The sequence below is a fragment of the Pieris napi genome, chromosome 18, assembly GCF_905475465.1.
Source record: "Pieris napi chromosome 18, ilPieNapi1.2, whole genome shotgun sequence".
NCBI classification, from domain to species: Eukaryota; Metazoa; Arthropoda; class Insecta; order Lepidoptera; family Pieridae; genus Pieris; species Pieris napi.
Genome location: NC_062251.1, coordinates 1,429,344 through 1,454,952, shown reverse-complemented (window position 1 = coordinate 1,454,952; position 25,609 = coordinate 1,429,344). Strand labels below are relative to the sequence as shown.

Genomic DNA, 25,609 nt, shown 5'->3' with positions numbered 1-25,609 from the left:
TGGAAAAACTTGATTAAAAAGAGTGGCGGAGAGTTTATTGCCAGTTGTTCTCTTCCGTTCTACGCCCTTGATTTGAGAAGTGGCAGTAAATGTAAAATTAGAAGCATTTCATATGTATTTCTTTTTTGACGTACATTGTGTTACCTACATGAATAAATGATTTTTTTTTCTTTTGACAATCAGTGATTAGTTTGAGGAACCTTTAAAGGCCTTTATCGGTGGTGGAAATAAAAAACAGCATACCTACTATATATTATATATTACATATTTTTACATTGACTAGACATTTGACTAGATATAATTTGTGCTATTATATACTACTTACATCAATTATAAATAATTCTGCTATATCGGCAATAAATTATAAATCATGTACTCGATTCTCGAAGGACCAAAAAGCTGAACATTTCTCTAAACCCGTACAAAAACAACATTATCTTATAAACTAATCCAGGTCCAGAACAAGGTCTGTTGTTTATTATTGTTTTTTTTTTTAATTTGAATGTTTATTTGTACTTTAGAGTACATTACAATCTTATCATTGGATCTGTAATTTGTCGGATTACGAGGTACTCTTTTGTGAAAAATTCTGGACTATTCCGGCCTTAGGCAGTAGGAATTCTATAATCCGACAAATTCGATAGTCCGACAATGCCCTGCAAAATGTTTGTCGGTTTACCGGGGATCCATTATACATACTTTGCTAAAATAGAAAAAAAAAAACTTTAGAGGTGTCAAGGGACATCCGGATGGAACGAAATTCCTTTCGATTAATTTATATGTTAATTGGTATCATAACAGTATGATAGATTTTCTCGACATCAATCTTACGACGAAAAAAAAAAGCCAACATCACGAGGTGTTCCCAGGCGGTCACCCATCCAAGTACTGACCTCGCCCGACGTTGCTTAACTTCGGTTATCGGACGAGAACCGGTGTATTACAATAGCAAATAGCAAAAAAGTATCGTGACAACTTTTCGTAAGAATTTTTTCCGTCTAGCCCCCTTTCACAACGCGCGATAAGGAACTTCGTTCCAAAAGTACTTTATTATAGATAACTAGCTGTCTGTTTCTTTTAATTATTTTGATTGAATGCAGCTTTTACGCTATTTGTATAGGTAATAACAAATAAATGCCATATAATATTTATTCTAAAACAAACAATAGTAATAATATAAGAATACAATTATACAACATAATAAAACTATAATATATTTGGCTTCATTAACTGAAGTCAAACAAAATAGACGCCAAACAATCATTGTCTTGTTCACTCTTATACATTTCTATATATGACTATCTAAATTTTGTTATGAGACCCAATCTATTCCGTACTTCATCTAAGTTCATTGTCACAGTAATTCATAGAACAAGGCTGAAGTCAAACAAAATAGACGCAAAATAATCATTCTATCTTGTTCACTCCTATACAGTTTTATATACGACTGTCTCAGTTTAGTAATAAGACCCAATCTATAACATTCTTCGTCTATGCTCATTGTCATAGTAATCCATAGAACGAGGTTGAAGTCTTAACAAAATAGACGCCAAACAATCATTATGTCTCGTTCACTCTTATACATTTCTATATATGACTGTCTCAATTTCGAATACCCAATCTATTGCGTACTTCATCTAATCTCACTGTCATAGAAATCCATACAGCGAGGATGAAGTCAAAATAAATGCAAAAATCATTGTCTCGTTCACTCTAATACATTTCCATATATGACTGTCTCAATTTCGAAGATCCAATCTATTACGTACTTCATCTACACGGTTACTATGGCAACGAGAACAAAAATAGCAAATCACGACACCAATACATAGTGTTTGGACAAATTTCTTGAGAAAACCCAATTTACAAGTCAAAACTATTGCCATAATATTAAAAAAAGAAAACCCAATTTACAAGTCAAAACTATTGCCATAATATTAAAAAAAAAAACCCAATTTACAAGTCAAAACTATTGCCATTATATATATAAAAAAAACCCAATTTACAAGTCAAAACTATTGCCATAATATTAAAAAAAAAAAACCCAATTTACAAGTCAAAACTATTGCCATAATATTAAAAAAAAAAAACCAATTTACAAGTCAAAACTATTGCCATAATATTAAAAAAAAAACCAATTTACAAGTCAAAACTATTGCCATAATATTAAAAAAAAAAACCCAATTTACAAGTCAAAACTATTGCCATTATATAAAAAAAAAACCCAATTTACAGACATGGGTTCAAATCCCCTGTCATATTGACATGTGAACAGGTGACTTTCTGGCCAGAGGGGACGGCGACCCTGAACAACTTACCCTGGGGCATACAAACACACACTTTGAATTGCCCAATACCCCCTCCCCGTGTTAGGGGTGCGGCTATAGGTAAATACCTGGAAAGGAATTGATTTCAAATACATGTCTAAAAATGAATATCTCAAAAACTACTCAACCGATTTTGATGAAATATGAACCGTTGTAACGAACGTCCATAGACACAAATCAGGCATAGAAGGCTAATCTTATAAAAAATATACAGAAAATTACCAACACCAATGTGCCCGGGTTTCGTAACTATCAAAATGTCGCAAGTGCGTTGCCGGCCTTTAAGAATTGGTACATATAAAATAGGTGGCAAACGGGCAAGAGGCACACCTGATGTTATATGATATCACCCCTAGGCACTCACATTGCCAGGAGACTCGCAAGTGCGTTGCCGGCCTTTTAAGAATTGGTACTTATAGAACAGGGGGCAAACGGTCCTGCCCGTTTGCTCATCTGATGTTATGTGATACCGCCCATAGACACTCACATTGCCAAAAGGCTCGCAAGTGCGTTGCCGGCCTTTAAAGAATTGGTGCTTATAAAAACAAACGAGTAGGAGGATCATCTGATGTTATATGATATCGCCCATAGACACATTGACAGGAGAGTCACAAGTGCGTTGCCGGCCTTTTAAGAATTCGTACTTATGAAAACAAACGGGTAGGAGGCTCATCTGATGTTATATGATATCGCCCATAGACACTCACATTACCATAAGACTCGCAAGTGCGTTGCCGGCCTTTAAGAATTTGGTACTTGTAAAACAGGTGGCAAACGGGCAGGTGGCTCATCTGATGTTAAGCGATACTACCGCCCATGGACAGTCTCAATGCCAGAAGGCTCTCAAGTGCTTCATTTTAAGAATTGGTACGCTCTTTGAAGGACCCTAAGTCGAATTGGTTCGGAAATACTTCAGTGGAAGCTGGTTCCACTGACTGGCACCTGGTTCTGACTTAAGAAACCCACAGTTGTAATAAAAAACTAGATCTAATCCTGCCTAAAGCAAAAAAAATCCTCCACATGAAACTCTACCTGTGTCCCATATTACCTGACGTCAATGAAGACTCCTTCCTTCCCGCTTATAACGATGGATCCATTTATGGACTTCAAATAGATGTCCTGGTCAGCAGACCAGTGGAGCATTTTGGCCTCCATATGAGTGCCTTCAGCACCCTGCAGATGAAGGGAACTGTCTGCCCGGATTAGCAGGTCCTCGTCTACTGGAGATGATATTCGCTTGGTTGAAACTTGCTGGAAATATTTTTTGGAAGATATATAAACAATATGTACTGTAACTGAAGAAGGTACTGATAGTGAAACAAAATGAACTAGTTGGTAAGGGAGCGTTCAAGCAATGCGTCACGCAATTTTTTGAGATTATTGATAAAATATAAACAAGCATAAAGTACTTGAATCAATATAATTTATACCAAAAAAGACTAACCTTGGCAAGCAAATTATTTACAGATTCTGTGAGTGTTAACTCCGCACTGTCAGTACTGAACACGGTTTCACCGGTCACAGGTTCGATTATTTCAAAAGAATTCACTCCACGCACAAAGATTCCAGACGTGTTCACTGTTAGTCGTGTGTCGGAGCGAGATAGCCTGAAATACAATAGAAATATGTTAGCCTAAACCATTGAACAATTTCTACACCCTGTAAATTCCAATAAGTATAGCGATCCGTATGTGTTTGTTATTTTGATATAGTTCTCTCAATACCCATGATGACACAACACATAATTGTCTGTATGTTAGTTGATTACTTTATTTAGAATGACGGCTCATTGGTCTAGTGGTTAGCACCCCTTACTGTGAGACAAACATCGATGTGATAAGCATTTGGTGTTGTGCTTAGGTCTTGGGTGTTTAAATAGGTATTCATATATCTATCTATCTATAATATGTATGTACATATATCCGTTGCCTAGTACCCATAACACAAGCTTCACCAGCATAGCATGGGACTAGGTCAATTGTGAATTGTCAAATCATAAAAAAAAGAAGAAAAAAAAAAATGCATCTCCTATGTAACTTTCGGATCTTTTATCAAAAGTGCTTGAAAGAGATTGCTAGGCAATAAGACCATTTCCAGTATGTATTATTGTGTGCTAAGAACTATTATATTTGTACAGTACACCATAATGAAAATTAAGATGTAGATGAGCAAGTGGTTGTATATTTTATGTTTAAAGTTCTTTAACCATTTCAAATACCAAAAGTTCTGTGACTTCGTCAGGATTTTGGGTTACAAATTCTAAGGAGAACCTCATTCTCAATATATGCCAATATTTCTCACCTGGTCTGCAAATTGAATATAACAGATCCATTTTCACTCACAACACTCATTGGCACATCTTTAAAGCCCTCGATAAGGCCATCCTTTTTATAAAGATGATCCAAGTTTGTCTCTCCAAAGAACTTGATGGCATTGTGCTCAGGCAGAAATTCCATGCTTTCTAGCCCTGAAATGACAGACATTTGTTTGAAAATAATGTCATATATCATAGAAATGATCAATTATAGTATGTAGCCCAAAACTATAAACAAACACATTGCAATGTTACTCTAAAGGTTCTCAAATGAAATAATTAATTCATAAAGAATAAGTAATGGATTTTTAATACATAAACAAATTGGTTTAACTATTACTCATAAATTAGGAACCACACAAGAATAGTTTTTCTTTAATATATTAAAACAGTGATTGTAAACCAATGTTTATAGATATTCCACCAACAAGTGCTTAAGGGCACTAAATAGACCATCAGAAGTTGTAAGTAATGTGAAGTAGGTCAATCTATTTCGACCAATTAAAAGTAATTTAACATTTTCTGGAATATAGTTGGAGAAAGATGTTTACCTTGGCCCAGTCTTAATACTGCAAGTATTGTAAAGGTTAAAATAAGATTTCCAATCGCCAGAACGAACAATAAACAAACCAGCGTCCAAAATGCGAAAGTTTTTCGTCCCTTGTACACATTTTTACAAACATCGTTTCCATTTTTATCAGAATAATTTCGCAATCCAATGTTCTTATGAGGCAAAGATGAGGTTTTTGAGATTAAAGCTTTCTCGGCACGTTGCCTTTCGATGGTATTATCCGACATTGTTTCGGACAGCGGTGATACCCCACGTAAATTCGTTAGCATCTCGATGTTTATAATTCTTTTGATATCAAAAATAGAAATGTATTTATACCACAACACACGCGAAATGTAAAATATTGTAAAGTCAAACTCAAATTATTGAGCGAAAAATACGGATTCTCATTGGCTATATATTCACCAATCACAATAGGCACAGCTATAGTAGCAAACAACTCTTTAGTCGATAGTCGATAGTCGATACACACTAGTATATTAGATCTGGTCTGTGAAGTTTGAATATTAATAATTTAAATTGGCCTAAAAAAAAAAATACGAACCATAGATGGACCTCTAGAGTGTGATAGCACATCGTAAACTCAATGAGAAAGAAAAGGGTAGAACATACATTTCTTATCTGTGTCACCTATATTATCTGTCTGTTACCTAATAGAGGCACTCATGCTTGATGACAAAAGTTAATTATCTACACACACGCGATATCTACGCAAAAATCAGTAGATATCGCGTGTGTGTCTTAAAACGATTAGATAGGCATTTTATTATTATCTGGCTATCTATCTATTTACGAATTTTTTGTAGCTGTACCATTAATTGTTTCTTTAGTTTTAACTTAATACGGATAAAACTTAGGCTCTGTTTGTTTTGTTGGAAAGTCTATTTATCTAGAAAGGGGGGCATACTACATACAACATCACCGTACTATCAATAGGAGTGGAGTATAAAATATAGAATGTTATATTTTATTTATTATATAAACATTAATCAATAGAAGATGTTACGAAATGGCAATGATTAATCCTATTTAAGATGTTCCGTTACGTTAGTCGGTAATGACGATTATGTACGTCATGTTTGATAGAATCGTTCCTTTTTAGAACGCCTATCAAAAGATTTCAACATATTTTTGAAGTGAAACTTCTTTAGACGCATGAGGGTAAATTTTTTACGGATGACACGCAATAATAATAATAGCGTCACGAAGATGTGCAGCGTTTTATTCGAATAAAAGGGAGAGAGCGATTGAGAGAGAGTGAGAAAGGGCGAACGTAGCATGAAGCAAATAGCCATGGAGCGAGAGTAGGGAGCAAGCAAGTGAGAAAGATCGAGAGAGAGAGTGAGATAGGACAAACGTCGCATCACGCACAGTGCAATGGAGCGAGAGGTGGGAGAGAGCTATAGTGAGAAACATTGAGAGAGAGAGAGAGTAAGGGAGATCGAGAAAAATATACGCTATTGGTTGATCTTTTAGTAGTTACATATTAGAACTTTAGATGGCAATTCTGTCGCATAACGTCTTGTGCAGTAAACGCAGATTTTTTATTTATTTATAATATCATTAGCACATTGTATAAACAGTGAGGTAAATTTATAAATAAAATTTTGTGATAAATTTGTTAGTCGTCCTATAGTAAGCAGTTGTTTAGAGTATAAAGTAATAGGTGTATACTGTATATCTCTTATCTTTTTGTTAATTTACAATTTTTGATTTGTGATGATCGCTGCTGATGCGTCGTCATGGCGTCGTTATTAGATAACCAAGATTATTTCGTATTTTCTACAAATTTATCATTTTAATTATTATCATCAATATGCTTGCTGCTGATTACATTATAATTATTAGTAGCGGCTATCAAATAAGTTATCTAAAAATAAGTGTGTAATTAAGATAAAAACAGATCAGTAATGCCAATTAACGATGTATTGATTTATAATTGAATTAAATGATTAACGTTATGAACATATTATTGATAGGGTGGTCTAGTGGCTATAGTTATTCATTAAAATGCAAATAATACTTGAAAACATTGTGTTTACTAGTAAGAGAAAATATATAAGACAATAATAAGTGACACCGCACATCTAAAAATAAAATAAAGATATTCCAAATTTAAATGCAGTGCATCATAGACAATTGTATGTGGACAGCACCATGACCTTCCAACAATTATATGTAACAAATTACTTTTTATTTATTTTATAAAGAGGCACACAAACATAAAACAAACACTTACAGAGAACACACAACATACAAATACACAATATATACCACTTCGTGCACAACATTCAAAGGAAATACAATCATAGAGAATTTAGAAATACAAAGACTCAAAGCGTCGTTTACTGCAGACAGAGATCTATTTATTACATTACAACCGACGTTGGTCCTGCCTGAACGTGAAAAAGGACTGATTTAATGAAAAGGTTCATTAATTCACGATCTTCTTCTTTTCCCATTTCTTCGCCTGCACGGTTTGTGCTTCAGCCATGTTTCACGTACATTCAAATCACGTTAAATTGCTAAGAGTTATTTTAGATGTATACTACTTGACGGCTCATTGGTCTAGTGGTTAGTACCCCTGACTGCGAATCCATGGGTCCCGGGTTCGATCCCCGGCTGAGACAAACATCGATGTGATGAGCATTTGGTGTTGTGCTTAGGTCTTGGGTGTTTAAATATGTATTTATATGTCTATCTATCTATAATATGTATGTATATCCGTTGCCTAGTACCCATAACACAAGCTTCACCATCTTAGCATGGGACTAGGTCAATTGGTGTGAATTGTCCAATCATAAAAATAAAAAAATATATATTTTTCCTTTGCTATGCTAAACAATTTTTAATCTTTTTAATTATTTTCCATCATTCTTGAGATATTTTCACAGTTTATCTTTATGAAGTGAAAATCTTTAGGCGCATAAAGGTAAATTTTTTACGGATGAAACGTGACGAAGATGATGAAGAGATGAAGATGTGCAGCGTTTTTGTCGAAGAGAAGCGAGAGAAAGAATTAACATTTCGTAAAATTTATGAAATTTTATGCAAAATAATTTATTGAAATATCAAATGACGAATTGTAAATTAAAAAGCTACGTGTATTTATTATCGAAGAAACCAATTTAAAATAACTAAACAATTATTTATTATTTGTATTAATTTTCGACACTTAATATTTTAATGACAATTAAATTAATTAAATTCCTTACATATCTTCTTTTTCCCTCCCTCTATGTCTCGGAAATCTAAAGTTTTAGATTTGTATAAATATGAACAAGAGTTAAAAAAAATTTTCTTATCAGTTTTGTGTTTAATTTTCAACCTTCGGTCGGTTTCGGTTCTTTTTTTCTAATTAATTTGCGATTTTTGTTTTAAAATAAATGTTGTTTGATGATTTGCTATTTTAAAAGAGTACCGAGAGTTTTTTACGCCGGCTTTTTCTCTCGGCACCCTCTGTCTTCTTTGCCGAGGAGTAGCGATGTCTACCGATTCAAATTTAATAAGTGGAATAAGTGATACCTGTATCTTATGTTCCATGATAAAAAATATTTTATTTTATTCTTATTGAAGTTATACTTCTTTAGGCGCGTTATGAAAAATTGATGAGAGTGAAATTTTACGATGCGCGCCTATGACACAAAATTGTTAGTGTGATTATAGCGTGCGCGAGCGAGATAGGAATAAGAGAATCTACAAGTAAAAAGAAATAGAATATGCGTGAAGTTCGCAAATCGCAGCTATGCCAAGAATTTTAAATGACCATAATGACATTTGTCATTTACCTTTTAAACAAATAAAGGAGTTTTAATTATTTTTTCATATAAATTTACCAATGCTTTTTAATTCAATTATATCACTTAAAACATAATTTTATCACAAATAATATAAATGGCAAGCTGAAAATATATTAATAACATTTATAATTGAATTAAACTTATCTCGCAAGGAATTAACCTACTTTTAGAGATTACATTTAATTCTAGATAATTTGCTTAGTCAATATATCTTATTAAAAGGATTTAAATTATATAACATACACATATTTATATTTACTAGCTGCCCCCGCGAACTTCGTTTCTCCTTAATGTGATTTTGCTTAGCCTACCTTTTTAGTACATACCAACATGGAACATTTTGCTATGCCACCCCAGAGACTGTTCGGTTTTCTGGAATGAAAACTTTTTAGGTTTTTCTGTAAGTTTTTCTCTATATAAACCTCAGAGTTCAAGTCATGTCTTTAATAAACAAATTAAAAATAGGGGTTGATCGTAGAGGATTATTTTAGTACGTTGTATCATAAAACAAATAATAAATTTAGGGGTTACCCCTAAGTGATAATTTACCCCTTATCACTTAGGGGTTTGAAACATAGATAGTAGCCGATTCTTATTAAGACTTACTGAATATGCATAAAAAATGTCAAAAGAATCGGTCGAGCCGTTTCGGAGGAGTATGGGAACGAACATTGTAACACGAAAATATATATATTAGATTTATTTTAAGTGTGTGTAAGTGGTGTAACTAACACGACTTTATTTTATATATTTAGACACACATTTGGTAGTAATAAACATTCCTAAATGAAAACAGATTTTATCGCTTCAGGTATTTAAAGTAAATAAAATATGTCTTTCACGATACATCATTTGGACAAATATTATTTTAATCCTGCGCAGACGAAGTCGCGGGCACCAGCTAGTAAACTATATATAACAAAAAAACAATTATACTAAAGATATAGGCAAAGATGGAATACATATTAAAAAGTCAAAAGTCAAATAAAGTTTAATCCGCCCAAAAATATTTATTTACATTTATTCCTTACAATTATTCTTATTTTTAAGTGTTAATTTATTTATTTATGGTATATTACCTTATTCACAAACATAATAATTTATTTTATTTACTATACACTTTTACACAAGACTCCATTCCTTACACTGCTTTTACTAATATTATTTTTTTTATTTTTTTTTTTTTATTTTTTTTTTGTATTAGTATTGTTACATTCTTAATAGAACAGGCGGCAAACGGGCAGGAGGCTCATCTGTTGTTAAGTGATACTGCCGCCCATGGACAGTCTCAATGCCAGAGGTCTCGCGATTGCGTTGCCAGCCCTTAAAACTATTGGTACTAATAGAACAGGGGGCAAACGGGCAGGAGGCTCATCTGATGTTATGTGTACCGCTCATGGATACTCACATTACCAGAAGGGTCGCGAGTGCGTTGCCAGCCCTTTAAGTATTGGTACTTATAGAACAGGGGGCAAACGGACAGGAGGCTCAACAGATGTTAAGTGATCGCCCATGCACTCAATGCCAGAGGTCTCGCGATTGCGTTGCCAGCCTTTTAAGAATTGGTACGCTCTTTGAAGGACCCTAAGTCGAATTGGTTCGGAAATACTTCAGTGGGCAGCTGGTTCCACATAGTGGTGGTGCAAAAACTGCCTTAAGAAACGCTCAGTTGTGGAACGACGGACGTTGAGGTGATACGGGTGGTATTTCGTATTCTTTGACGTCCGAAAATGGTTTTTTTAATGTTCTTTGGATACATTTAAATTGACTAAATGTTTATCATTATCAATAGTTATATAACTTGACATAATCTCTGATATTCTTTATGATCAAGATAAGTTCAATTTTATCATATATCCTTGGATTAGTACATTTATGCACAATATGTTTATAGTATCATATTTTATGTAACAAATTTTTTTCAACTAATATATATATATAATATATTTGTATAGATGGTATATATAATATATTTGTATAAATAGCAACGATATAATGACAGTAATACTCGTAATGGTTTAAGATATTTAATCCTCTTTATAATGGCGCGTCTATCCGGGCCATGTTTTGCTGCAATTGATGGCTACACTGTTGGCAACTAATTGTCCGGCCATTAGAAAAATATTTTAGTGCAGCTGATGGCTGAACAATCTATGGCTGGGCAATGTGTTGCAATATGTCTGCAATAGTATGGCCCATGATGCAGACTCCTAAACGAGCCACACAAACCGGCAACAATGGCTGACGAAATCACACTTGTCCCAGCAGCTTATATTGTTTTAAAAAAGAAACAGAAAAAGAAGAGATTGTGGATTCGACCTTACTTAAATAGGCGTGAAACTGTAGACAATTTGAGTCTAGAAATAAGTCTTGATAATAAATTATTCAAGAACTAGAATGTCAAAAGCAGTAATTTTTACGTAGTAATCTAACGTCAAATACAGCTGATCGCAAAACACAGAATATAGCAACAGGCACACTTCGCCTGTTTGGCTATATGGCCGGGACATTACTGCAATATTGCATAGTGTGGCTGCTATTGTTTGCAATGTTGCCGGCCACAGTATTGCAGCCATCAATTGCAGCAAAACATGGCCCGTTTAGACGCGCCATTATGGCCAAACATGTTTTGTATAGCCACATATGGCCGATATTGCCCCGATGGGTGGCCGGACGATCGCTAGGCTATCGAATTCAACTGCAATATTGCACAGCCAGTTCTATTGTTGTTTCAGTCACTCTCATTGTTATGGCACAGTGTATCCTTTTCTACGCGACATGACGTTTGCTATGAGTGAAGTGTGCCTGTTGCTATATTCTGTGTTTTGCGATCAGCTGCATTTTGACGTTAAATTAAATATTAATTAAAATTCAAGACTCAAATTGTCTACAGTTTCACGCCTATTTAAGTAAGGTCGAATCCACAATCTCTTCTTTTTCTATTTCTTTTTTAAAACAATATAAGCTGCTGCGATCAGTGTGATTTCGTCAGCCATTGTTGCCGGTTTGTGTGGCCCGTTTATGAGTCTGCATCATGGGCCATACTATTGCAGACATATTGCAACACATTGCCCAGCCATAGATTGTTCGGCCATCAGCTGCATTAAAATATTTTTCTAATGGCCGGACAATTAGATGCCAACAGTGCAGCCATCAATTGCAGCAAAACATGGCCCGTTTAGACGCGCCATAACACAATCAACAAAATTATTTTTATTTAATACTTTTTAGTGTATTTTGAAGTCGGTTCTTTTTTAAAGTGAAACTTCTTTAGGCGTAACGCGTAAAATTTTTACGGAACGTCACGAAGATGTGCAGCATTTTGTCGGAGAAAAGGGAGAGAGCAATTGAAACCGATTGATTTAAAATTTCGTAAAGAGAATTTATGAAACATTAGTATTTTTGTTATGCAAAATAATTGATTGAAATCTTAAATGTTGAATCGTAAATTAAAATGCCACGTGTTTTTATTATCGAATAAATAAATGAAAAAAAAAAAAATTATTTGTATTAATTTTCAACACTTTATATTTTAATGACAATTAAATTCCTAACATAATATCTTCCTTTTTCCCTCCCTCTAAGTCTCGGAAATCTAAAGTTTAAGATTTGTATAAATATGAACAAGACTTAAAAATTAGTTTGCCAAAGAAGTTTCACTTCTGACTTTGTACGCACGCACTTTTTTTATAATTCATGAGGCTCTGATGACTTTCAATAATATTATTGTCCCAAATGTGTATCCTTAATGCTGGGCTAATAATAATAAAAGTAAATAATAGTCTTAAATAGTAGTCTATAACTAATTTAAAGCCGCTACAAGCTTGATGTTTTAAATAATACTTAATAGGTGCGGCGACCTCTGAATGTTGTAGGGAGCCTTGACACACTCCAAATTCCGTACAAATAAGAGAATGAGGTTCGGGTCGCCCTTCCCTCACTAGAGCGATAAAATTAAACTCTTATATCATCAAACGATCTATCGGTTAAATTAAGATAATATAGTTTATAATATAAATCGTTAAAAAGTATTGATATTTTTACAGTTAGTTCTGTTAAGATACAATTGGTATTATGTTTGCAAGTTATGTTATAAACTTGTCATATGAGGGTAAAAAATAAAGATTAATTATAATTAATCTAGGATATCATTTTTCCAATTAGATTTTCTTTTTTAACTAGTATATAGAATCACTCAGTTCTCTTACACAGCAGCACATCAATGTTCTGTGAATATGTAATTATCTACCTATTCCACCAATCAACGGCCGATGACCTTTCTATATATCATTCAGATTTCAACACTCACAGCTGTCAGCCGTCAAACTGTCAAGTCATTCGAGTTAAAAGTCATTGACATTCGTAATTGTAATAACCATTAACCAATTCGATCATTCATTCAAGTTCTGTGTGACATGGCGGTCGTGTGTTTCTCACGGACTAGTGGTTTAATCCTATTATTTTTAGTAAACACACTCGCCGTATCGCCATGGCTTACATCGGTGAAATTAGATAACGTTACATGTAATGAGTTAAAATGTTATTATCGTATAAAAGTGGTTGGTGATGTCGATCAGTGGTCTTTAACCTCGAATGAAAAAATACGCGGCGAAATATGTGATGATAAATTAATTGTTCAAGAATCAAATGTTTTAGTAGAATTTAGTTTGCCTGTATCCAGAAAGGCGTATTTCTGTGTCGAAAAGGATGGAGTTTGGTATCATCAAGGGAAGAATTTATATTTAATCGGCGATGACGTCACCCACCTGGACTGGTAAGTTTCTCCAAAATATTTTTAGTATTGTAATCGATATCAAAAAGCGAAAATTTTACATCAAATGTTTCATAATCTTAATGTAATCCCACGCATCTCGATCTATTCATTGTAACATACGAACGTTTACCAAAAAAACGTGTAATTTTTTTGTCGCTTTTTGTATATGTTCCCACATAGTACATACCTTAGTTATCTGTGTACAGATTAGAAATTGGAATGTTTAAAGTACTATTATATATATCACTGCTGTAAAATGTAAACAGTTAGATAGAAATGACACTTTAATACCATGAATTCATTACAAAGCATTAAAAAATAATATTTCCATACATTATTTTGGAAATAAATGTACCCTGTGATATTGAGGAATCATGTAGCATTGTAATGGTGAAATGATTTTTAAAATCGGTCAAGTGTTTTGTGAGCTTATTGTTACAACATATTTCTTTATTATATTATAAATAGGCTATCGCCACAAAATTATATCACACTTACCATCTTCAGTTATATTTAGCACATGATTTTAAACAGTAGATGAATCATGTTTTTTTGTGGGTAGATATTTGCCAAGTCAGTCAACTGTAAATGGGTGTGTGAAAATGTTTTTGGAGCTTGACTTATTGGTATTTGAATAAATATTACGACTAATGATGACTTTATATAACCCTTGAGAGTCCTTTACTTAAGGCGAGCTGGGAATTTCAGTTTACGTAATTATAACCTCCCAGATACCCTCACACTCACTCAACTTTATTTTTTCAATCATATTGTGGAAAAAAAAAAAATTGAAATTGAAATTCTGATATATCTATATATATGTAAATTACGTGTCACACTGTTTGTCTGCTATGGACACCTAAACTACCGAACCAATATCAATAAAATTTATACACCGTGTGTAGTTTGATCCAACTTAAAAGATAAGATATCTTACATCTCAATTTATACATGCAATATTATTTTATTGCAAAATATTTGTTTTTATTTGATAATCACAATTCAAACAGATGGCGCTGTGTTGAAAGTACCAATGTTTCACATAAGCTACAATTTAATGACATAACCACCAAAAAAGCATGGTGGTCCCCATGACTGGTGTTCTCCTACTGTTTCCCTTGAATAGTTTGCTACTATGTAATATATGACAAAAACCTTAGCCACAGCAACGCTTGATATATATTCTAGATATATTTATTGATAATTCAAGTTCTGAAAGTGTATCATGGTGATCATACACTTCCTTTAAACTTAAATATATAATTTTAGTTTTATCTTGATGATATATATATAGCAATCTTGTGACATGTTTGCAGGCATGACTAAATAATTAAATAAAATTTCATTCATTTAATCAAAGTGACACAAAAGTGATAAGGGAAAATATTTAATGGCTATTTCAGGCAGTATCTAAATAAAGCAACCAGTAGTGAGTTTTAAATATATATTTGTTTTGTTGAGTATTTTTTAACAAATAGTTGTTCGTAGTTAGATTTTATTTCGTTTTGCACTGCAACTTTACGAAGTTAAGATTATTAAATTATGGTTGCCTGGATTACATCCAAAGAGTTTTAAGCAATAAACCCATGATTTATATTCAAGTCGTCACTGTTTATGCAATGCAGTGGGTATTTTTAGTATGTCTATTTAAGTTTGAACTGGACAAACTTTTATTACAATTATTTATGTTAAATGATAAATCTCACAAACCGGATGAAGACATTTTAGTTATAATCATTTATTTTATATGTTTAATCTGTGTGTTCTTATCTAAACTGACAAGCATATAGTTTAATACAACGCCATTTAGAAAATGTAAATGAGCTTTTCCTCTCAGCTTAGCCGTTGAAACTGCAGTTAAAGCTGCTCTCATGACACTATTTCTAATTATCAAATCAGTGTTCTATTACTTCCATTAGTAATAGTGATACCACCTTCAATTTTGAGTATTTATTGAATTCTTTAAATTTTCATAGTGCAGAACATATGTTAGCATACATGAATCAAAATGAAATGGTTATAGATTTATTCTAAGTTTTTAAACAAAATAAATTAATCAAAAAATTAAAAAGAGGGAGGACAATATAATACGTACAACAAATTAGTGTCTTTTCCACAGACTAAAAACAAATTAAATTAAACATCAGTTCAGACAAGAAGCACTCAACATATCTACTTATAGTCGCAAAGACTGATTGTATGATTAATATTTAAAAAACATCAAGTAACACATTAAAAAGATAATTACGGTAAAGAATCTAATCTAAGAAATTTGACAACTCATTGGTCTAGTGGGTGGGACCCTGACTGCGAATCCATGGGTCCCGGGTTCGATCCCCGGCTGAGACAAACATCTGTGATGAACATTTGGTGTTGTGCTTAGGTCTTGGGTGTTTTAATAAGTATTTATATGTCTATCTATCTATAATATGTATGTATATCCATTGCCTAGTACCCATAACACAATCTTCACCAGCTTAGCATGGGACCAGGTCAATTGGTGTGAATTGTCTTTAAAAAAAATATATATATATAATTATTTATTTACAACCGTTCTGGAATTTCTCAGCAAAAGTCTTTCTTTTTTATTAAAGAAAATAACCATTATCATCCCAGTGAAATACAAGATTTATTAATAATTTTGTTTTCTTCTTGTGTTAAGTTTTTTGTAGATATTGATATCTTTTATAAAACTGTAGTCCGTTACTTTGCTCTATTGTCAAATCAATTGGTTTTTTTTTCACTATTTGGATTATATCAAAATTTTCATGTGGTTCTTGGACTTGTAATCACTTATGTTTATCAGGGATAATGTAGGATTGTAATGATGAAAGTATTTTTCGAATTCGTCAATCTTGTCCAGTATTTTGAATGCAAACATCAAATCTTTAAACTAATGCCGCCAATGTGTCAGCATTCCTGTAGCACACATGTAGCATGTGTTGAGGTCTAAACACACAAGATTAGTGTTGAAAGTTTCTAGGCCAACAAATATTGCTACTGTGAATTACAATTATCCTTATAAACCCCAGATTGAGTCATGAGGAAAAATGTAAATCACAATTGATTTGTATTCAAAATTTGTGTGATGTCACTCAAGGGACTTTACGTGTTAGGGGGCGTCCATAAATTACGTGAGGTGTTTAAGGGGGGGAGGGGGTCGAGTCAAATCTCATTTAATCTTACGATGGAGAGAGGGGGGGTCTCGGCAAATATCACGCAATTTTTTTTCTGATTGAAAAAAAAAATTAGGCAAACGGTTGACCCTAAAGGCCATCTCTGCAACTTCCCGCTAACTCCATACCTAAACTCTCAACATTTCACTTATTTTGTTTTAGTCGTAAATAAAAGCACGAAGCAAATTTTTTTTCTTCTTGAAAAATCTCACGTGAGATTGGGGGATGGGGGAGGGGGTTGAATAAAATCTCACATCTCACAAGGAGGGGAGGTTCAGAAAATTAAAAAAAACACCTCACGTAATTTATGGACGCCCCCTTATTTACTTGGCTATCTATATATTTAGTTGTGTTTATTCCGTCTGGTTGTGTGAATATCTACCATTAGTTTAAAATAGTTACTAGATATAATATATAGGGGCCATGAGGCACAATATCAGGAGGATTTATTACAGAGTTACTAATAATTTTAATAATTAATAAGTTATTATTAAAAGTATTATTAGAGATAGAAAAAAATAAAAAAATGGAATGCCTTGGAGTATGCGGTCTATAAATATAAATTACAACAGTACATTTTATTACTTTCTTATTATTATTAATGTTTTGTTTATTTTTATGGAACGGAATAAAACTATATTATTATATTTGCTAGATAATTAAATACTATATCCTTGTAAAATATTACTTCGTATGTCAGTCACATGGGCGTGCAGTGTCCTAAGTCCACTGGAATGACTTGATCTGGCCAGGGTACACATTGATTTATGGTACCGTTATGAACTTGTTCAATTTAATCTGTTTTGAAGTTATACTTCTTTAGGCGCGTTATGAAAAATTGATGAGAGTGAAATTTTACGATGCGCTCGCACCTGAGACACAAAGTTGTCAGTGTGATTATAGCGTGCGCGAGCGAGATGGGAATAAGACAATCTACAAGTAAAAAGAAATAGAATATGCGTGAAGTTAGCAGCTATGCCAAGAATTTTGAATGACCATAATGACATTTACCTTTTAAACAAATAAGGGTCCCCGCACATGGGCCACCGGCCACAACCACAAAACGCCGCCACTGGCATATTTCCTGTAATTTTCATACATTTTATGGACTCGCCGCACACGGTTGGCGCCGGTGGCGGCCACACGCTACAAATCGTCGCAGCTTGCTTCTTGTGGCTCGCACCGGCCACTAAACGCCGACACAAAAAGCCGCCACACGCCACTCGCGCGATTCCGCGCCCCTCTCTCCCTTACCTCAGTTAACCTGAAGTCGACGGTAACGCACGCACGTAGTCTGTGTTTCATATAGGTAGATAAATATGGATATAGAATTATTTATATCAGAGATACAATCCCGTCCTGCAATTTGGGATTCAAAAAGTGATAGTTTTAGTAATAGAGGAGAAAAAGTGAAGGCCTGGGAAGAAATCTCGTGTTACTGGCCAGCCTGTATTTTGTATATTTTCGAGTCCCACTATTTTCAAAGTGTGACGAAAATTGAAACCATCCCTTTTGTGAATAAAGTTGTGCAAAATGCAACAAGATTTCACAATTTCTTCTAAGAAATGAACAGAAGTGTTTCTAAAGGTACACTCAATGCAACGTCTGGCACGGCTTAACCTATAATTGAAAATTTTTTTGTCTAAGTCCAAATATTTTCCAGAATATGGCCTCATCATATTTTCACTGAGGCCAAATGCTTCATCATGTATAGTTCAATGGTTGTCGATCACCGACCTGTCGTGGTGTGGGGATATTTAATGTCTTTCTGTGTATCCAATAACTATGGTTTCGCCTTCTACGACGACGTCTTTATATCAAAAGTAGCGCAATTAAACCTTCTTCGTCAGAGTCCATTATGATACTGCAGGCAAGGGTTAAAAAAAGTAGCAGCCACCGACCGCAAGTGTCGACCACCGACCACAAGTGGCTGTCGCGCGCTTCAGCTACCTTTGTAGCCGCTTCTAGCTTCTCGTGGCGGCGTTTGTGGCTGTGGCGTGTGGCCCGTGTGCGGCGACAGTAAAGGAGTTTTACTTATTTTTTCAAAGAAATTTAGCAATGCTTTTTCACAAAGACCTATTGTTACTTAGTTAAAAGGTTATGAAACATACCAAGTTATTAAATTGAATGAATAATATAATAAAATAATAAATAATAATTGTTATTAACATTAATTAATAATTGAATAATATACTAAATATTAAATATTATTAAATTGTTTACGTTAAATATTAATTATTAATTAATTATATTTAAAAAAAAAAAGAAAGCCAAAGAAGTATAACTTCTTATGTGCGTACATAAGTACACGCACCCTTTTTTTTTTTAATTAGGGAGCGTTCAAGTATTACGTAACCGATTTGGTGGGGGGGGGGTCCTTTTGTAAAACGTTGCGATGCGGGGATTGAATAACGCGTTATTGTTAATATTATTTTCGACTTTCCAGTACTTTACACCACATAATGGTAACTTTAAGGTATAAAGAGTCACTGGATGGTCACGAAAAGATTTTCTAAAAACAGAAAAACGTTACGGCGCGTTACATGGGGGGGGGGGTTGTCAAGTATCTCCAAATGTGCGTTACGTAATACATGAACAGGGAGCTGTTGTACCTGCTTTTTATACGGGTTGCAGACCAAGTGCTAAGCTAAGTTAGTTTAGCTTAGCTCGCATAGCTGACGCAGTTTTCCATACTTGTGTGCAGACCGCAAACTATGCGAACTAAGCTATGTGAGCTAACTAAAATATGCGAAGCTAAGTTAGTTGTGTATGCCGATGCGCGGCTACTAGAGCTAAGCTAAGCCCCTCCCGCTACCCCGCAAACCCTTTGCACATCCTTCGCCATACTGACTGAGCTTTGGCTTAGCTGTTGGTGTGCACGCTATTTATTTCTAGCTTAGCTTAGCCTAGCTTGCTTGGCATAGCTTAGTTTAGCCTTGGCATAGCTTAGTTTTCGGTCTGCAACCGGCTTTACTGTATCAAGTTCATGAAATAGCGCGCTAGTAATATTGTTTTGATCTTATTCTAGGTAGTGTGTGGTATCACTTTCATTTCGAGAATCTTTTGATTTGTTCAATGGCAAAGAACTTTTGATGATCTAAATTTTTTAACTAAGCGATTGTCACATTTTTGTGCTTGGTTTATGCTGACGCGTTTTGACAATTATATTTATTAGTTGCGTCCACAATTGTTTATCTTTTTGTGTGTGTATTGTGAACTATTGTAAGGGCGTATTAGTAGTATATTATCAGTCTAACCTAACTTCAACGAAGAACGATTCGAATCGTCGACTACCAGTGACTTTCCGTGCGGCTTGATCCCTTGGCGTTGCGTAGAGATGTGGGGTCTCTCTGTATCTTCTACCGCATTTACTATGGAGAGTGTTTAGAGGAGTTGTTCGGACTAATACCTGCAGCTGTTTCATCAGCGGACGTCAAGGCAGAATACAAATTACCATTCGTACCCTACGTCCGTCGTTCCACAACTGAGCGTTTCTTAAAGCACCACCACTATGTGGAACCAGCTGCTCACTGCATTATTATTTATTTAATGAAACAAATATCCAGCCGTACTAAAAGCATCCATACTTATTCGCGACAAGGTGACTTCAGAAGCACGCTGGAGTTTCACCAGCTTCTAATTACACGCTTTATATTAGCTTCACCTGTATGTATATATGTAACCGACTCCTTCGGACTCGATTTTGACCCACTTTAAACGGACAGATTTAATTCAAACTTTGTACACTTATAAAGAATCAGCGACAAAATAATAATTTCATAGGTTTATCTCGAAAAAACAATGACATTTTTTTAAGTCCACAAAGCAATACGATTAAATTGAGACAACACGTATTGCTGCTAGGACTAAAAAGTGGAAAATAAATATCGTTTAAAAAAACTATAAAACACGCTTTTAAAGCACATCAAACTAAAAAGTGAAAAATAATTCCTAATTTAGGCTGAAAATCGTAATGAACAAAAAATACTGGTATTATTGTGAAAAAGCGTGGGGCGTGCCATACTGCCAGTTCTGAAATCAAGGGCGTAGAACGCAAGAGAAGAATTGGCAATACTCTCCGCCGCTCTTTTTAATCGCCAAGTTTTTTGTTTTACACAACGTTTGTAGATGCTGCAACCATTACACCATGTTCCACATGACTTCTTAAGTAATTGTGGCGTCTGTAAAAACACTTGTTTTTGGCATATATGTACCATGTATAATTAGCATTTACACGCAAATACAATAGCTATTCAGTAGAATAGCGCCTCTCATTAAACGTAACGTAAACAGACCATTCATGAAACGTAAACAGTGACGTCATTTAACGAAAATAGTGATAATAGATTGTTACTTCCGTATTCATACTTCATTTGGAATATAAAAGTATCCCTGTCCAGAACAAGGTTCTTCGGGACATTGTCAAGTATACATAGGGATCTTTATTCACACTTCGTTACATATATGCAAAACAAAATCTAATATATAAAATTCTCGTGTCATAATGTTCGTTCCTATACGAAACGAAACGGCTAGATCGATTCTTATAAATTTTGTAGTAAGTAAGTCTGAGAATCGGCTACTATCTATTTTTCAAACCCCTAAGTGATAAGCGATGTCCACCCCAAAAAGTTTTTTTTTTTTTTAATTTAATTTTTATGATACAGCATACAAAAATTCATACAACCCTTAATTGTCACCCCTCTACGATCAACCCCTATTTTTTATTATAGTAGATAGTGTGTGCAGTTTGATCTAACTTAAAAGATAGGATAGCTTACATCTCAATTTATACCCGCAATATTATTTTATTGCAAAATATTTGTTTCTTATTCGACAGTCAAAATTCTAACAGATGGCGCTGTGTTAAAAGTACCAACGTTTCACATAAGCTACAATTTAATGGCATAACCACTAAAAAAGCATAATGGTCCCCATGTATGGTGTTCTCCTACCGTTTCCCTTGAATAGTTTACTACTATGTAATATAACAAAAACCTTAGCCACAGCAACGCTTGGCCGGTCTCCTACTATTATAATAAATTAGTAAAACATACAAAGCGATAGTTGCAATTTGGAGCAAATATTTTAAATATATATAGGTATGTTATTCCAGACACAGATTTTAAGATATTTTCTAGGTCATGTAATAATAGTCGTCCGAAAGTGAAATTAGTGCTAAATGATTTACGCCCTGGCGATGTGCCAGGAAAGTGAGAGCGTCCTGTGATCAACTGCGGTTAATAACGTTATAAGTTATATATATATATTTTACGACTCATTGGTCTAGTGGTTAGTACCCCTGACTGCGAATCCATGGGTCCCGGGTTCGATCCCCGGCTGAGGCGAACATCGATGTGATGAGCATTTGGTGTTGTTCTTAGGTCTTGGGTGTTTAAATATGTATTTATATGTATATCTATCTATAATATGTATGTATATCCGTTGCCTAGTACCCATAACACAAGCTTCACCAGCTTAGCATGGGACTAGGTCAATTGGTGTGAATGGTCTTTAAATAATAAAAAAAACATATATATATATATATATATATATATATGTAAGTAAAACATAATATATTTTCCTACACAAACTCTTGTCTATATTGTATTTTATATAAACTCTTTTGTAATGTTGTCTTTGCCGTCTGATCGACGATGTTTACTTTTTTATTTTTATTAAATATAATAAAAATAATAATAATTATATTACATATATTTTGTCACTTGACATAATATATGTAAGATATTTTAATTTTTTTCATTATATTATTTTACTTGATAAAACCTAGAATATAGGCTTTAAATGTTGTTTCTTTTGTATTCACAGAGAAACGCAGTTGCGCCTTATTTATTCCCAGTATAAGCGATTGATACTATTATATATGGGTAGTTCTTATATAAAAGGTTTTTCGTCTATGGAGGAGACGGCCAAGGAGAAAAGTTGGAGTTTTTCCATTATACATATATATTATGACTTTTGGCCCGTTTGTGTATCTACTCACGTAAGGGCAAGTTACTTAAAACATATTTTGTCACTTTTTAAAGGGCCAGGGTAAATACATAAGGCAGGGTAGAGACATGAAGATCAGGGTAGATACGTATTTGACCAGGGGAGATAATTAGAAGCAATAAAACAAAGAATACAATTGAAATAATCAACTTTTATCAAAGATTGTTCTTGAAATTTATAATCAGGCAACATTTTTTATCGTACATATTTATTATTAATCAGACTAAATGCGCCGTTTTTAAGCGTTTATTTTCATGTCGACGGTTGTTGAATATTTTTTATTTGGTGCTTGCGATCTTTTGAAGTTATTATTTGTTCAATATCAAATGGAGTCTCGTTTTCGGACTCTGAATCGGGGCCGTAAACGTCCACGACAAGGAGACGAGATTTTTTTATTAGACGAGTATGTTATGACACCAAGCTTAAAATGATCGCAATGTATATCTTCATTGCAAAAGCAGCTTAAAGACTTCATTTTCAATTTTGTCGGATCTTCAATGTTCCATGACACCTGATGGACGCGCAAAGTCGAGTAAAAGTCTTTGTGTGTTTTACCACTAGCAAGCAAAGCGTCTTTGTCTAAATATCTTTGTCATTTATAACGAAAACATTAATGCTAGGACAGTTTTTCTGAATAGCATCTGACAAGTCGCTCAGACATGCTATATCTTTGCGACTATCCACCTATAGGTCGGCTGATCTTTTGCAAACAGCACTGACACCATCTGGAACTCCCTTACCGTGTCGAGCTTCATGGTAATTGCAGGTAAAGTCTCTAAGAGCTGGGTAAAATTATATTAAATGAGTGACAAGAAAATAAAACATGTATTTGTTGCAACATTGTGTTACGGGTCCATCGCTCCAAAAATGAAGGATCTCTACTTCTGGTGGCAAGCTGTTCAAAATTGGCTGTAAGTATACCCATATAGCTGGAGGCGTATGTAACAAAATCTGTGACATCGAACAATAGCATGTTGTCTTTACTTCACCTGATGCCTCTTCCTTCGTGTAAGTTACAACTGTGTACAGACTTATCTGTAGACGTGCACCTCCAAAATGGAATGCTTGAATTTCTTCTGCGTATTTTGTTTAAAGTCACTAAGGTTCACGTGAATCACAGCTTCTCTTACTGTCAAATTTGTCTTATTAATTTTAAAAGCAGAATGTTGGTGGACTATATTCAGTTCATGGACGGTGAAGAAAATACTCCAAGTTGTCTTCTAACTGTATAATCAAATCACGTAGATAAAATTGAATCACCTTTTTCAAATATTTAGTCACCTTTCTGGTCTTATGCCTTTTAGGATCAGTTATATTGGTAGTCTTGGATTCCCACTTTCTGCAAAAATTTGCTTACTAATATCAAATTCTTTGTATTGAAATCCTTTATTTTTACAATGCATTCTCGCGATAGACACTGTTCGTTACACCTATTGCAACAAATTTGAAGAAGATTTTGATGGTTTGATATTGATGTAACTTTGGCTTGGAATAGTGCCGTAAGAATCAGATCCACATTGGCGTGTGCAACACACAGACATTAAATAGGTGGCACAATTACTATGATACATATCTCCCCTGGTCAGTAAGTCTCTCCCCTGATAGTAATCTTACCAGGGGAAAGACGCCAGGGGAAAGACGTTTTCATAACATAATAAATTATTTTGGTTTATCCAAGAAAGTTTTCAATGAATAATAAAGCAAGCTTTGACTATTACAGTATTACTAAATTAGGACAGGAATTGCAAATAAATAAAATGATTATTATAACTTTTATTACTTACCAGTGGAGAGACACAATGACCTTGCGAAACCGTTACATCGCACGGACGTGACACAAAAACTGGCAAATTGCGTCGATCTAACCGCTTCTGTGCTTAGTATTGCGAACTTCACGTTGTTAATTGTCAATGAGCGAGTTCGGTAATGTGGCCGACTTATATTTTATATTTTAGCAGCGTGCGAATATTGCCAGGGTAGATACACAAAAAAAGCGGGACAACAATTAAGTTATAAAAATTATTGAAAATAAGCAAATATTTTTCAATTTTTCTTTAATAATATTTAAGTATATTTAATTAAGTTTGTGGTAAACATAGTTTGTTTTAGCAAATAATACAAATATTGTATGTATTGTATGCTAGTTAAGCTGAAACCGGTAAGGGGACAGGCCAGGGTAGAGACTTTTTTAGACTATATAACGAGTTTTACAAAAATATGCTTTAATGAGACATTTAATTATAATGTTATTTAATAAAGGACATTTATGAGAAGTGATTCATTGCACAAAATAGCAACATATAGATTACAAAACCACTTTTAAATAGATTGCCACCATAGTTACCTCTTATAAGAGAATCACCCATATATACAATATACATTATACATATATGTATATGTACACTGTATAGTGTAGTCTTTATAACGTTATTTATCCTTTTATATTAGTTTAGTTTGTTTTTGTTCCTGTTTAGTTTTTTTTTCTTAATAACTATATGTAATATGTATTTTTGCACTTCTTGCCTACCTTATCTAATTTAATACATTTTTGATGTTATACTTCTTTAGGCGCGTTTCGAAAAATTGATGAGAGAGACAAAATAAACAGAATGAAGTTGAGCACGGAAGATGCTAC

The 25,609-nt window shown here is 34.0% G+C and overlaps 2 protein-coding genes across 2 annotated transcripts in view; one reads left to right on the top strand and one right to left on the bottom strand.

Moving 5' to 3' along the window:
- Window positions 1–2,110: 2,110 nt before the first annotated feature.
- Window positions 2,111–5,566, bottom strand: LOC125058837. Its single transcript, XM_047662983.1, has 5 exons — window positions 5,193–5,566; window positions 4,629–4,794; window positions 3,772–3,934; window positions 3,376–3,578; window positions 2,111–2,395 (listed from the first exon to the last, which is right to left on the bottom strand). The coding sequence occupies exons 1-5, from the start codon at window positions 5,479–5,481 to the stop codon at window positions 2,230–2,232; spliced, it is 987 nt and encodes a 328-aa protein (XP_047518939.1). The 5' UTR covers window positions 5,482–5,566; the 3' UTR covers window positions 2,111–2,229.
- Window positions 5,567–13,400: 7,834 nt separating this feature from the next.
- LOC125058793 (unextended protein-like) overlaps window positions 13,401–25,609 on the top strand; it is a 43,161-nt gene continuing 30,952 nt past the window's right edge. The window contains exon 1 of the mRNA XM_047662946.1: window positions 13,401–13,786. Coding sequence (XP_047518902.1) covers window positions 13,428–13,786 — 359 coding nt within the window. The 5' untranslated portion in view covers window positions 13,401–13,427. The remainder of the gene's footprint in view (window positions 13,787–25,609) is intronic.